The sequence below is a fragment of the Petaurus breviceps genome, unplaced genomic scaffold, assembly GCF_028583685.1.
Source record: "Petaurus breviceps papuanus isolate PSGF00001 unplaced genomic scaffold, PetGlider_PUasm1.0 582, whole genome shotgun sequence".
Taxonomy (NCBI): domain Eukaryota; kingdom Metazoa; phylum Chordata; class Mammalia; order Diprotodontia; family Petauridae; genus Petaurus; species Petaurus breviceps.
Window position 1 is genome coordinate 11,645,452 of NW_027186390.1, and position 15,544 is coordinate 11,660,995.

The 15,544-nt window shown below is 33.4% G+C and overlaps 1 protein-coding gene across 2 annotated transcripts in view; it reads right to left on the bottom strand.

Moving 5' to 3' along the window:
* The window catches only part of EXOC2 (exocyst complex component 2), a 244,976-nt gene that overhangs the window by 58,190 nt on the left and 171,242 nt on the right, over window positions 1-15,544 (bottom strand). For both annotated transcript variants that reach the window (XM_069103597.1, XM_069103598.1), the window contains 2 exons: window positions 14,992-15,108; window positions 5,173-5,314 (listed from right to left, as the gene is read on the bottom strand). In XM_069103597.1, coding sequence (XP_068959698.1) covers window positions 5,173-5,314; window positions 14,992-15,108 — 259 coding nt within the window. The remainder of the gene's footprint in view (window positions 1-5,172; window positions 5,315-14,991; window positions 15,109-15,544) is intronic.

A 15,544-nucleotide genomic window follows, 5' to 3' on the forward strand; every position in this document is an offset into this window, starting at 1 on the left:
GTTTAAGCAAATGGATCAAAGGATGTAACTATATAAAATTCCTAAAATGGGAATTTAAAAATTTTCCTGTAGGTCTAAGTCATTGCCAGTCCCTGAATTGTGGGTAACCTGATTGTGAAATGTAGCTGAGAGCACTAAAATATTTAGTGATGATTTTCTTTCTGACAAATCAATAATTTAGAAATATTATTATTAAACTGAATAATACATTTCCCATATTATTAAAATTTTATTTCCTGTAGTTGTTAAAACATGTTACCATTCTGACACCAAAATTGGGTGCTGTGTGATATATACCTAACATTAAAACAAAATTCTCAATATCTATGCCATGCACTGGAATTGATGTGTTAAAAAAAAAAAACACAACAACCTTCATTTTTAAAATAGGCAAAATAAAAATTTCTTTGAACAGATAAATCTCATTTGTAGCAGGCTTATAGAAACTAGAATTGATAAAACATTTGGATAGATACAACTATGTCTATCATGACATTAAAATTATGATTTTAAAATAAAAAATGAAAGTTTTTATTGACATTAATAGACACATTCTTATTTATATTCTTTTGGAGACCAATAGAATTCTTAAATCAGCTACAAAGTACTATGCACAAGTACTGATACCTGGAGATCTTAAATAAAATGAAATTTCAGCAACTATGGGTAAAATTAAAATCAAAAGTAAGAACAGTCAGTTATATGACTCAAATCTAACCAGAATAATCTTTACTGATACAAACACAAATAAAGGGCTGACAGTAGCTTAACATCTGTCAAACTTTTAAAAATACTGCTGTGACTTTTAACGGATACTTCTTCATGAATCATGAAATTAATCAACTGGATTTTTTATGAATTGGTATAAACAGGACAGCACACTAAGTTCACTGTCAACCACTGTTCTGCTTAATCAGTTACGTAAATAATTTGCATTTTTAAATGTGCACATTTTTTAAAAAGTAACCTCTAAAGACATCAAAATTGGCTGGAAATATTTTAGTAAATATTAGTAGAAATATATTTTCAAAATTAATCCTTTCTGCTACCTTCCCTATTACCAAAGAGAAAAGCACTATCCTGCCCAGTCCCTCAGACCTACAACCTAGAAGTAATCCTGGAATCTTCACTTTCTCTAACCCCTCCCCACCCCCCTCACCCACAGCCAATCTGTTGCTGAGGTCTATCAATTTTACCTTTGCAACATTTCTCCAATATACCCCCCTCCTTTCTCTGACACTGCTACCACTCTGATAGGAGGCTCCCATCACCTAACACCTGGATTACTGCAACTGCATGCCAGAGGTTTGCCTGCCTCAAGTTTATCCCCTCGCCTATCCATCCTCCAGTCAGTCACCAAAGTGATCTTCCTGAAGTGCAAGTATGATCATGTCATTGCCCGCCCCCCCACCCCCCCACCCCCAATAAAGTCTAGTGGTTCCCTCCAGGATCAAATATAAAATGTTCTGGTTGGCATACAAACCCCTTCATAACCTAGACCCCTTTTATCTTTCCAATCTTTCTTTTCCTTACTCCCTGCCATATTCTCCTAGATCCAGTGACCTGGCTTCTTGCCTGCTACATAAACAAGACACTCCAACTCTTGGCTCTGGGAACTTCTCTGGCTGTCCTCCATGCCTACAACATCCTCCCTCTTCAATACTACCATCTGATTTCCCTGGATTCCTTCTAGTCCCAAATGAAATCCCATCTTTCATAGGAAGCCTTTCTCAACCCCTCTTAATTCTAGTGCCTTCCTTCTGCTAATTATTTTTTATTTATCTTCATATACATCTTGCTTCGTATACATTTGTTTGTATATTGCTTTCCCCATTATACTGTAAGTTCCTTGAAGGAAGGGACTATCATTTCCCTCTTTTTGTATTCCTGGTGCTTAGCACAGTGCCTGACATGTAGTAGGCACTTGATAAATATTTATTAAGTCTACCTTTATGTCTTAGACTAAGCCTTAATCTTAACCATTAAAAAAAATTATGTGACTACACAAAATTATTCAAGGTTCAATATGGAATAGAAAGGTACAACCATGAAATAACTCAATTAAACACAGTTCACAAAGGTGGAAACAACTTAGAAAGTCGGCAAATGTTTTTGCTGTCACTGAAAAAATAACTTAAAAGTTTCTAATGTAACAATGTTAAGCACAACTTCAGCCCAAGTACCTTTAAGAGGAAGTTAATAATAAAAAAAGAACAAAGTAAATTTTAAGAGAGTAAAAACAATTCAACTCAACTTAAGGCTCTACCTACCTACACAGTAATCTTAAGGAAAATAATACCTGCCCTGTCTGCCTGATATGGTTGTTCTAAGCCTCTAATCTTTAGCAATACCCAGGATAATGCCGTGTGTGTATGTGTGTGTGTGCGCGTGTGCATAAAATATATAAAAAAACCTTTTTTTTTTTTTGCCAGAGGTAGGAAAAAATCTATGGGACAGATAGTGGAAGGGTAGTAGCTCTAGGCCACTGATAATTTTCCTCAGTGTGGTGAAAGTTTCAGTGTATAAACTCCTTTCATTTCTGAAGATCACCAATTCCTATATAACTCAGAATCTCAGAGAGTTATGTGGGGTGTTGAGAGGTTGAGTTACCCTTTGTTAATAATCTCCAATTTATCTTGCATGTATCTTGTTTGTACACAGTCATGCTCATGTTGTCTCCTTCATTAGACTGTGAATTCCTTGAGATTAGGTTCTGTTTTTGTCTTCCTTTGTATCCCCAGAGCTTAGTACAATGCCTGGCACACAAAGCTCCTTGTTGACTTGCCCAAGATCATCTATAGCAAGACCCAAACCCCAGGCTGTCTGACCACAAGGCTAGTCCTCTATTTCACTATATTTCTTCTTGCTTGGCACACAGAAGAGGACTGTTTGTTAAAATAAATTTGGCACACATAGAACCATACAAAGGCTACAGTGGGATTTATTTTGCTTTAAATCTAATAATGATAAGAAGAGATTACTGGAATCTAGCTATACCTCATCTTCGCCATTTGTACTAATTTATCTTTTATGATGGAATTGTTGTTCTGTGGGTAGCTGCATGGTAAAGAGGCAGGTAGGTGACCCAATGGATGGAGCACTGGTGAACTGAGTCATGAAGGCCTAAGTTCAAATCTAGCTTCAGACATATATTAACCATGATATGATGGGCAAGTCACTTAATCTCTATCTGCCCCATTTCCTCAACAGTAAAATGGGTAAGGCCCAAATGAGGCATCTGAAAAGCATTTACCACAGTGTCTGTCATACAGTAGATTCTTCTCAATAGATGCTTATTTCCTTCCTTAAAATAGGAAGGTGTGGAATCTCATCTAGAGGTCTTTAAAGTTAAACAAGCTCATTTGTTAGAAAATATTAGCATGGCCCTACCTAAATGGCAGGAGAACGGTCCAAAAAATCCATTCATTCACTCATGAATAAAAATTCATGAATATTCATCAAACATTTGTGGAGTACTTATTATATGTAAGGTACGGTGGAGAAGAAGATAAATAAGATGCAGTCTTTGCCCTCATAAGCTAACCATCTAGAAGGGGCAATGATACACACACACACACACACACACACATAAATATACATTCATACAGACACACACATATACACACACAAGTGACGACAAGATAGTATGTGATAACTGTCATGATAGCAGAAGAGAAAAAGTGCTTTGGGAATTCAGGGGAGGGAGGGAGGGAGGTGCTATTATCATCTCCATTTTACAGTTGAGAAAACTGAGGCAGACAGATTACATGACTTGCCAGAGTCACATAGCTAGTATGTGTTTGAAGCTGAATTTGAACTCAAGTGTTTCTGATTTTGGGTCTAGCACTCTACTGCACCATCTCACTGGTTTAATAGAAAAGAGAGCCTTTGAACATGGCCTTGACAAGGCAGAAATGGGATGACAGAGGGTATTTCAGAAGTGAGGACTGAGCATGAGAAAAGACCTGGAGTCAGGAAAGCAATGAGCTTTTTTAGGGGAACAGTGGGTAATTCCATTTGACTGAGTATAGGTATGTGTAGGAAAGGAGACAGACAGAGAGACAGAATGAGGACAGATCATGTAGAAAGGAGCTGGGCCCATTAGTCAAGATTTGAGATAAGTAAACACTTTGATTATAATATTCTTAATCATTTTTATATCTTCAAATTGAGATTTCATTACTATTTATGATGAAAGCAAAAGATAGGACTGCATTTGTATTTTTTAAATTAACTTAATTATATTATAACTTTGATTAAACTTATCTTCCTTGATAGACTTTAAGTTCTGTGAGGGAAGGAGTTTCATATCATCCTTGTATCTCCCCAAGCACACAGCACAATGCCTACTTTAGTAAGTCCCTTTTTAATCATTTTAAATGATTAATCAATAAGCAAATGAAAATAGCAAATAATACACACACACACACACACACACACACACACACACCACACAGAGCCAGGAAGACATTTTGGTGTGAATATTTTATTACTGATTAGAATTCTGTATCTGCTTTCTTTTTACATTAAAATAATCAATAAGAACTGTGGTCTGACAAAATAAAAAGTTCACTTAAAGGAAACATATAACTTCTACCAAGCAAGAAATTCATTATTTTAAAACATGCTGAAGGATGGCTGAAGTGACTATTCAATATCATGAAGAGAGTCTTTTACTGTATCATTCATTTTTCTGTGGTTTAATTTTCTTTGCTAGATTACTGTAGTAATTTTACTCCCACACATTTTTCTAATAACTTTCACCTTTTCATCATCAACAATGAGGTCTTATATAGAAGTGACCAGATTTTTAGAAACAATTGATGGCTGCCATAAATTCATTATATAAAGCTGTCACTTACAATAAACGTTGAAGGAGAATTACAAAAAATACAATTGAGATAATCAATTATTAAATGATACATTAATCATTTTAGAGTATTTAAGGGCAATTTACAAGCCATTAAAAATACCAAAAGAATTCGCCAAATCCCAGGATACCTTTTGTTTTTGCTTCTTAACATCTAAAAACCAAACAGTAAACCTGAGAAAAGCTTGAATAAAATGGAGAGTGATCTAACCATAAAGTGCTTTCTCAAACTTTATCTAGTATCAACTAATGCTATTTGAGCTCTATTTCCTTTAAAATATTTATAATTTAAAACTGTTTACCTGTTGGAGTCAAGCAGTCTTTCCAATCAAAATAGCCTGCATAAATTCCAGGTTCTAAGGAGCCAACAATAGGATCTGCTTTCAACTCAATGTAATTTTCAAATAACCTTTGGTCTAACTCTTTCAATGAAGCCATGCTGACCTATAAACACATAAATTGGGAGAAAATATTTAGGATTTTTTTTCTATTTGGGAAAAGGAGAGAACAATGATATTAAATTGCATGCTTTAATATTCTTTATAACCAACTTATGTTATTAATATATATATTATATATATGTAAAAATAGCATTTTTCAAGAAAGTCATAATTTTTAGAGTTCAGTAAGAGTATGTTTACTTCAAGCAGTTTAAAGAATTATAATCACTTCAGTTTTAACTATGAATTATATTAAGAACATCTTACTAATTGTATAGACAAAGAAAGGAAGTATAATCACTAAAGATGTACTATATAGGAGGCTACAGTCAAAAAGTATGGCATTTAGTTAATTTTATCAGTTTCAGTTACATATTTTGTTTTAAAATTAAGACACTTTTAAAAGCAAAATAATATGAATTTCCTTCTGATGCCATTACAGCTGCCAATAATGTTTCCTGAATATAACAAGGACATATTAAAAGAGATGAAACTGAAGGAATGAAATTGGAGCTCCTCAAGTAGACTGTTTTTTATCTTTCTTTGTAATACCAGCATTTATTACCATGTCTAGCACATGGTAAGTGATTTTTAGGTAAATTTTTATTAACTAATATGTCAATTAAATACTCTCAATGATTGAATAATTCAGCTAAGCTGAGTAAGGTACTTTATAATCTGATGGTCTCTCAAAAGTAAAACAATGAGTTACTTTTTTTTTTTTAATTTTTTGGTCTTTATTAATTTGTTTATTTTTAGTTTACAAGATTCAATTCCACAATTCCTTGAGTTTCAAATTTTCTCCCTCTCCCTCCCCTTCCCCGCCCCCCCATGGTGGCATACAATCAAGTATAGGATCTGCAAACACTTTCACATTAGACATTAGTCAGGTTATAAAGAAGGATTGTATCAGATGGAATGAACAATGGGAAAGAGGAGACAAAACTAAACAAGAAAAAGACAGAGAGCAGGTAGTTTGCTCCAATCTGCATTCAAACTCTCTTCTTTCTAGTTCTTTCTCTGAATGTAAACATCTCTCTCCATCATGAGTCTTTTGGAGTTGACTTATAGCCCTGCATTACTGAGAAGACTCTAGAGTTACTTTTAAATAATTTTGGGATACAATACATTTCTGTTTAGTCACAAAGTCCAGGGAATCTACTGTTCTGGTTGAATATTGTATGGCTGACAATAAATGTATCACATAATTGGTTTGTTAAGGTTAAATGAACTATGATATAGATAATATATGCTAAATTCTAAAGCTATCTGGAATACAGCTTTCTTTTTTTTTATAATCAGAAGCCATATTGGGATCCTGCTATGCCTCATGGTATTCACTATAAATATTAATTAACAATATGTAAGATGCAAAAGGTATAGAGGATAGTGTCCTGCCCTTCTCACATATTCTGATATTAAAAAAACACTCTGACATCAATTAAAAATTTCTTTGGTCAAATTAGTTTGTTCATAAAAAGCTCTTAAAATAAAATTTATAATAGCAAAATGACTACTTAGGAAAGATACACAATTTTGTTATCTGTGCAAAATGAAAACTAATATACACAATAGGGAAAATGGTAAGGAAATTAATGAATCTGGATCCTGTTTACATTTTTATAATCATCTGATAGCTTAATATCCTATATTTTGATTATAAATATCATTATATATATAATAAGCATTGATGGAGGTGAAGTCTCTGCTTGAATAAAAGTATGGAACATTAGTATGCAATGTGTAGTTGAATGAGTTAACATGTGAAGTACTTTGCAAACCTTAAAGGTTATATAAATGATAGTTATTGTAATAACAATAGTTAATAGTGGTAAATAGAATTTCATGTTATAAGGTACTTTACAATCTGCAAAGAGCTTCCCTCAAAATCACCTGTATAAGTATGTAAGAATTCCTATTTTAGAGAAGAAGAAACCAAATCTCCGAGAAAATACCAAGACTACAAAATTAAACAGTTAAATGCCTTGCCAAAGGTCCTGCAAATAATTAAAGATAGGATTTTAAACCTGGATCTTCTGACTGCAATTCAGTGTTCTTTCCACTACATCAGGCAGGTTCACACAATATTAATGCCTAGTAGAATCAAGAACATCTTATTTATTATGAGTGTTCACAAAACACTAGTTGTTAAATGCAGAAATAGAGATTGTTCATTAAATTCTGGTACATCAGAGTCAGGGAACACCCTTCTAAAGCCTGAAAAAGGGAGGTCCACAGATCTTGAGCTAGAAGGGAACTCAGGGACTGTCTAATCTAATTATCACCCCTTCCCCCCTGGAATTTTTCAGATGAGGAGACTGACATCCAAAGAGGTTAAGTGATATGCCCAAAGTCGTGGAAGTGGCTCAACCAGAAGCTGAATTAAGGTCCTGTGATGTTAATTAAGCTTTTGTGTCATGCCCTTTATCCAGTAGGTGAAATGAATGGAAAACCATTATCCCAAGAGAAAACACAAGAAGAAAATATTAATAGTTTCAAAAAGTTTTAAGCATGTTAACAAATTAAAAAATCTACATAATGATTTATTAGGCAGAAGTGGTGATATATAGTGTACATTTTACATCACGGAGGATCATGCCCTTGTATCATTCTAAGATAACTATCAACTACCTTCCTATTTACTACAACAACAAGGTAGTCAATTTCAAGACCTACCATGATCTGGTCCCATTATATCTGTCTAACATTATTTCCTAATAATATACCCAATATACATCACCTGTTCCCTTGCTGTCTGCTATATATGCCATGGTCACTGTTACTGAGGCCTTTACTCATGCTGTATTTTTTTACTTCCTAGAATGCTCCCTCCTTCTGGCACAATGCACAAACCAGGTGCTGAGGAAGAGGGAAACATAACTAGAACATGCTTTCTTGCCCTTGACTAACAATTTAATAGGAATGATAAGGAAAAAAAATTCTATGTATACACACACACATACTGATAAATAGAATTCAATTCAATAAACATTTAAGTGTCTATTATTTATGAGGTATATCAAATGGAATATCAGGGTGCAAAAAGTCACACTAGCTCTGAGACCTTGGAAGATGCCTAACATCTCCAAATCTCATATTTGCTGTAAATGATATTATATACTATAAATGTATGTGTGTATACATACACACACATAATGTGGGAGATATTAGAAAAAAAGTCACTTCTATATTATTATTGTTGCACACTTGATGCAACCTGGAGTAAGAGAGAGAGTTCTGGACTTGTAGTCAAGGAAGACCTGAGTTTGAATCCCACCTCAGATACCTGAGCAGCTCTGTAAGCCTGGTAAATCATCTAACCTTCTAGTCACAGGTTCCTCATCTGAAAAATATGGATAATGACACTAACATTGCAGAGTTGTTGTGAAAAACAAATGAGATGTGTCAAGTGTTTTGCAGACCTTAAACACTTATAAAAATGTTAGCTATTATTATAAATATATTGTTGCCTCATTTCACCAAAATAGGTTGCAAATCAATTCAACAGATATGTATTAAGAACCTATAATGTGCAAGGCTTTATGCCAGTTGTTAGGAATATATAGACAAAAATGAACAGTTCGTGCCTTCAAGGAAATTCCCTCGTAATTTTTTTCTCTGTGCCCTAAGACTCAGCTTAAGTCTCATCTCTTTCATGAAGGCATGCCTGACAATTCCAACCCTCCCATTTCAGGGCGAGTAGCTCTATTTTTGGGTTAGCTGGCAAAAGACTTTTACTTCTAACTGGTTTCATTGAGCTAAAGGTTTTTACTGCTCAGCTAAGAGTCTAATACAGTAGAATGTGCAATAGATTTAGAATCCAAAGGTCTATGTTTGAATACTGGTTCTGCTACTTACTTCCTATGTGACTAAACACATAACTTCTTTTGGTCTTAGTTTCTTCATTTGTAAAATGAGAAGAGTGGAATAAACGACCCTTAAGGCCTTTTCCAGTTCCAAATCTATGATCTACAGTAAAACAGAGTTTCTGTGTTTTTAAGTACATTTCTACTACTGAGACAAAAACTGAAGTAGAATTTTTTTGGGGGGCAAAATGTATTTGAAATTTTTAGTTTCAAGATAACGCATTCATTTCATATTCAGCCCCAATATTATAATAACTAGCGATTATTTTTTCTTAAATAACAATTAGAAGATAAAATACATCTTAAAAGCTATTCTGATTTTATATATCATGAATTATGTCATTTCTATGTTAAAAAAAGTAGAATTTGATCAATTCAATTATATCACCTCCATCATATTTCATTTTCAGTCATAAATGGTGATAATTAAAAGTAAAAATGCTTCACGTAAGTTTATGCTTTTAGAAAATTATTAGTAAAAATTCCTCTTTATTCCAAAGAAAAATATTAGCTTCTGAATGAAACAGACATGAAGATTGTACAAACATGTTTTTTATTTCAAAGATGATAAAAAGAATAATTTCAGTTTGACAATCTCTATAGAAATATTTTAATTAAGGTATGTTAAAAATCCACACTGGAATCATTAAATACAAATTAGGTAATTGGGTTCAGGCATTTTAATATTTATTTTGAATACTTTACAGATAGATTCCAGGACAGATGGAAGGATGACATTTATAAAAATATTATTAAGCAACAATCTGTCAAATGTAAACAAAATCAAATGCCAAGTAAATGATTAATTTTTAAACTTTGTATATCCTAGTAAAGATGGCATTGGTTTATTTTATTTTACCAAGGCTTTTAAAAAACAACACAATACCAGAATGCAATTTGGAAACTTTGCCCAGCGCGTGCAGACACACACACACACTCTCTCTCTCACACAAAAACCATGCTTTAAGTGCTAATTTAAGTGTGTTCTTGTCACTGCACTGCTACTCTATAAATTATAGTTAAGCATATGTTAGGTTACTCGTTTATATGTAAGCTAAGTTCTGATGTCTATTTTAAAACATAACACTAGTTGAAGGCAGGTTTTATTTCACTTAGCATGCCTTTAGGGGTAATAAATATTCAGGTTAATCACTGCTTCTTTTCTATTGTTTTCAATGGTATCCTTCTTCTTGTCAGAACAGCAGGAACAAGGGGGTTCTGTTGGTAGAAAAGTGGAAGAGGGCCCCCAAAATACCATGACACCAACACACAAGAGATTCCTCTGAGACTTTCTTAACTCACTGGGGGGGGGGGGGGTAATAAAAATAATGAAGTAATAGTATCTAAATGTATAAGCACTTCCCCCATGTTATTTAAGGAATAAGATAGTGGGGAGTTAATGTATATACCTAATGGTGAGAAAGATATTAATAACAGTAATAATAAAACTGACATTTCTATATTGCTTTAAGGTTTGCAAAGCACTGTATGTGTGTATATATATGTATATAGACATACACACAAACACACACACAAAAACCTTATTTGGTTCTCACAAAGGCTCGTAACAGTCAAATGAAATCAGTTCAGGCTTAAGGCTAGGAGTAGTGCAATTCTGGCACCAGGAAGTCTGGTCCTTGCTCTTCCTTTGGGTAATCATTGTGTGAGTCCATATTATATGTTGAAGGTGAAGGGTTAGAGATAAAGACGGGGACTTGAGGAGAGTAGAAGAGGTTTAGAACAGCTGCTGTGGGGAATGAGATAAGAAGTCAATAGTAAGTGGTGGTGGGAAAGCCCCCAGGTTTTCCCACAGGTTTACAATGGTGTATATAATAATTGCCTCTTCCTCATACGTACATGCTACTGCTGTGTACTTCATAGTAAAGCAAACACCTATGGCCTATGGCCTCCTCTGGCATTACGAACAAGCAGTATGAAAAACTGATTTATGTTAATTCTGTCAAATGGGTCCTGTCTTCCCTAAGATATCTCACAAATGACTATGCTTTAATAATAAATTCTAAATTAATAAATTCTATCTCTTTCTTGAATGTCTGCTTGGCAATTATCACTAAACTTCCATGAACTTCCACAGAACTTTCAATCTATATCACATAATTATACCCATGCAATTTTTTATTGTGGTCTATTCTTTCAGACTGCTTAACCCTATCTCCTAACTAGACTATTACTGTCCTTGAAGGCCAGGAGGGACCATGTCTTACATGTCTTGCATGCACACTCACACTGAGCACAAAGTAGATCTAGTTGTCTCAGATAATCCTAGAAGGGGTAAGAGGTATCATTTAAAATATTTTAAGATACATGCCATTTATGATCATTCAAAAGAAATAAGATTTATTACCTTTAAAATCACTTGGTATTCTAAGGAGAAACCAAGGTGATCAACACAATGACAATTCATAATTCCAGAGGACTAATGATGAAATATGCTATCTATTACAGAGATAGATTTAGCGTGGAGAACGAGACACATATATTTTTTGGACCCAAACGCTGAGCTGAGTATTTGTTTTGTTGACTATGCCTATCTGTTACAAGAAATTAGTTTCTCTTTCTTTTTTTTTCCCCTAATGGAGTGGAGGTGGGGAGAGAAAATAGATTTCTGTTAATTTTTAAAAAGAGGTGGGGGGAGTGTTATAAATGTAAAATGATGCATGTACATTCATATGAGGTCACTATATTACTTAGCTGTTTTACTTTGGTTACAAGAGTCCCCTCAAGAAGTGGAAGTAATCTCTAATTGTAATGTACAAACAAAACATGTTAATAAAACTAAAAAAAAATTACTTGAGGCTAGATTAAAATAATACCCAATCATTATTAGATTTTATATATTAGAAATATACATTTCACAACAGAGAGGTTTTTAGAATAAATTTTTCTGTAAAGGAACTTCCCGCTGACATATAAAAAAGAAGTATCTAGTTCATATCTAGGTTAAAATGTAGAGGTAAAAGAGGCCATAGGGGGGCCAAAATGAAATTTCTAAAGAGGCGTAGAATGAAGATGACACATTCACAATCAGCAGACTGTTGGCTATTCTTTGAAATCTCAGGTTATCTTTACAACTTAGAATGATGGAATATGGAATACTATTGTTAAGAGAGATGAAACAATTCCCTGGAATCACACAATTACATTTATCAAAACAAAACTATATGCTAAGTCTTACTGATGTTATCAACAGCCACAGGTTCCTTCCTCTTCAACTCCCTCCCTTAAGTAAGATTTTTAAAGTGGGGAGTAGAGGCAGAATCAAATCCTAATTGTGGTAAATTTTTTTTTGTTAACATATTTAAAATGAGCTAGCAGTATTCTATTTACTTCTATAAATGTTAAATGAAGACCTCCAGGGACTTTTAAAGAACATCCTCCCAAAGAAGAACAGAACAAAGGAAGGGCCACTAAGAATGACTTTGAATTCAAATGGAAGGAAACTGATTTTTGGCATTTGTACAAAAAAAAAATTACTCGTGACCAAAGTGAAACAAGTTTGGTTTAAGGTTTGTAATGGGAAATGTTTGAAAAGAGCCACCCTGAGGGATCAGCTGGTGTGGCCATCTGATTTTAGAAACAACAACTGCTCACAAAGTCCAAAACACAGGTCTGTCAAGCTGGCAGTATACCAATTTTTATTTTCTTTATGTAGTTTTATTTAAAAACACATTCTTTTATACTAAGAGATTATGACTGTTTTATACTTTCCATATAACTTTTTGTATTTATTTTAAGAGCTCCATATTGAGTAACAATCTCTTAAGAAGTAACTGTTTCAACAGAATTAGAAACAAGAAGAATATATTAACTTCCAATAGCACCCTCCCTTCACACAGACTATTGGCTTCTGAAAAGGAAGGAAATAGGGTTTGATATTCACTGTTGGTTAGCAGTACCTTTTTGTCAATATAAAAAACTCTACACCTTTGTGGTGGTTTCCTGTCGTCAATGAATTCACCTGAGTAGGGAATAACAACAAAGATATTATGCACTAAGTCAGGGGACCTTAACCTAAGGTCCATGAACTTTTTAAATATGTATTTGGTAACTGTATTTTAATATAAAGCTACACTTTTAACAATTTGGTTTCTTTGCAATTTTGTCTATCTTATTTTATGATTTAAAAACATATTCAGAGAATGGGTTCATGGGTTGTATCAGACTGCCAAAGAAGTCTGTAGTACCAAAAAAAAAATATTAAGAATTCATGCTTTTTTGGTCAATTTTGCTGCCAAATTCTGACATGGCTGACCAATTTAAAATTTAAGGTATGAATTATTTTTTAATAAGTTACTAACTTTTGAGGAGTGGAAGAATGGGAAGAAAGTAAACTTTTAGCTTCAGCTGACTGTATTCTCTATGTAATCTTGGTCCCTAAAGCAGTCTGGATGAAAAACAGGAACGAAATCAACAAGCTGTTTTTGCTGTAACAATCTAAGTATGTTCCTATTTATTACTCTGTAATAAGTAAGGAGTTCCTTCTTGGTACTCTGTAAAACCACTGAGGATATAGACTTATATCAGGAACTAGATAAAAACCAAAGTTTTTACTTCTGCTATAACCAGCCCCTAATCATCTCATACAATATTTGGATGGCATTCAAAATAATCTCCAGTAAATATGCTGGTACCATTATTAGATAATGTTATAAAAATGAAATATCATTCTGAGAGAAAAATAACCATGCTATACTGGAAGAGATAACATTTTACTTGTAAACAACAAAAAATTTCTGGAAATAAACTAGACACTTGGCCCTAAATGCCCTAAGTCACAACATTTCTCATCAGGATGATTAATCTTTACGAAAAGGCAGGAAAACGAGACACACATATAAAGCCGCCCACCTTGACATTTTCTTTCTTTGAAAAAAAAAAAATCCCAATCTAGAGTTCATGAATAAGAGCCATCATCTTAAAAACGATGCAATTCATCAAGAATGCCCTTAGAGTATAAGATTAGCAAGATTATGATCTCTCATTCTTTGCATTGAGAAAACTGTACTGACATTAAAAAGTAATTCTAACATAGTTTTACTTAGAAATCTGATAACCCTTTGCCCAGGAAAAAACAAACCTTTAATAATAAGGTTATTTCATTTTCACAATTCTCCCTAATCAAGAAAACTAATATAAACAATAAAATGTAACTTGTTTTTAAAACTTCAGTTACTTAAACTGGGGACTTGATTTCAACCCAAACCCATGATTTTAATGGAGGAAAAATAAATGTTTTTGTTTGGGGCAAAAAATCTTTGATATCTTATGTGTGATAGGCTTATTTACTCTTAGCACTACAGCTGAAGTAGAATGGGATCATTGAGCAAGAAAGGAGTAAACATTTAGTTGAAAGAAACAGGCAGAAGGAAGATGTACATTTCTTTTGAGTTTGGGGAGTTGCTTTGCATTCGGCCTTGCTACTGACTGTAGGCTTAAGACAGCCTTCAAAACCTTTCTTTATGGGTCAAATCTGATGGCTCCTAAAGAAATGAGTTTGGTGGGTTTTTCCTTTCATGTTCTTTTCTTTCATTTTGAGAGGTACTTTTATAAAGGAGGTAATAGTTCTCAGAGAGGACTAACTAGTAAGTTATTTTGAGGGTAAAAAGCTCTCAAAAGGAATAAAAATAAAGAGTATTATGTTTGTATTATAAAGATGTTTTTAAGGTAAATAGGGAGAGGGAAGAGAATCATTCAAGTAGTTGGAAGGGACAGAGAGATGATTGGAAAATAAACTGAAAAATAAGTTGCATTAAAATAATTATCTTGCCAGCTTTACATGAACATTTCTGCTTACCTGTGTTATTTTTTCTATTCCTTGAAAGTTGTGTTTTTCAAAATGTTCAGCTATATTTAAGAAAGTGTGACGTTCTAGGTAACAGCAATTACTTAGCACTATCAAAAGCCTCTGTTCCTAAAACAAAAAGATTTTGGGAGAATTAAATTTAAAACAGTAAACAAACAGCATAACAGTACAAAGAACACATTCTTAAATTTGCTTTGAACATGGTCTTTTGTAAATACCACTGGATAGTTCTTTTGTTTCTTTTCTAAAATTCAGAGAACTACAGGAGAATCCTTTATAATGATTCATTATTACATGAATTCAGATAAACCAAAAATCAAATCATGCTTCTTACAAAATTTAACAGCTACAAATAACAAAAGTCTGATAAAGCCCATAAAGAGTGTTCTATATGTATACACATTGCCTCCTGGAAAAGAATTCTATTGTACTAATGATTTCTTTTTATATGTTTGCTTAATCTAACCCTTAATCTTAAAAAAGAAAGTTTTTAAAAGCTTACAGATATTTCTATAGTCACAAAGAAGATATGAAAACTGCCAAC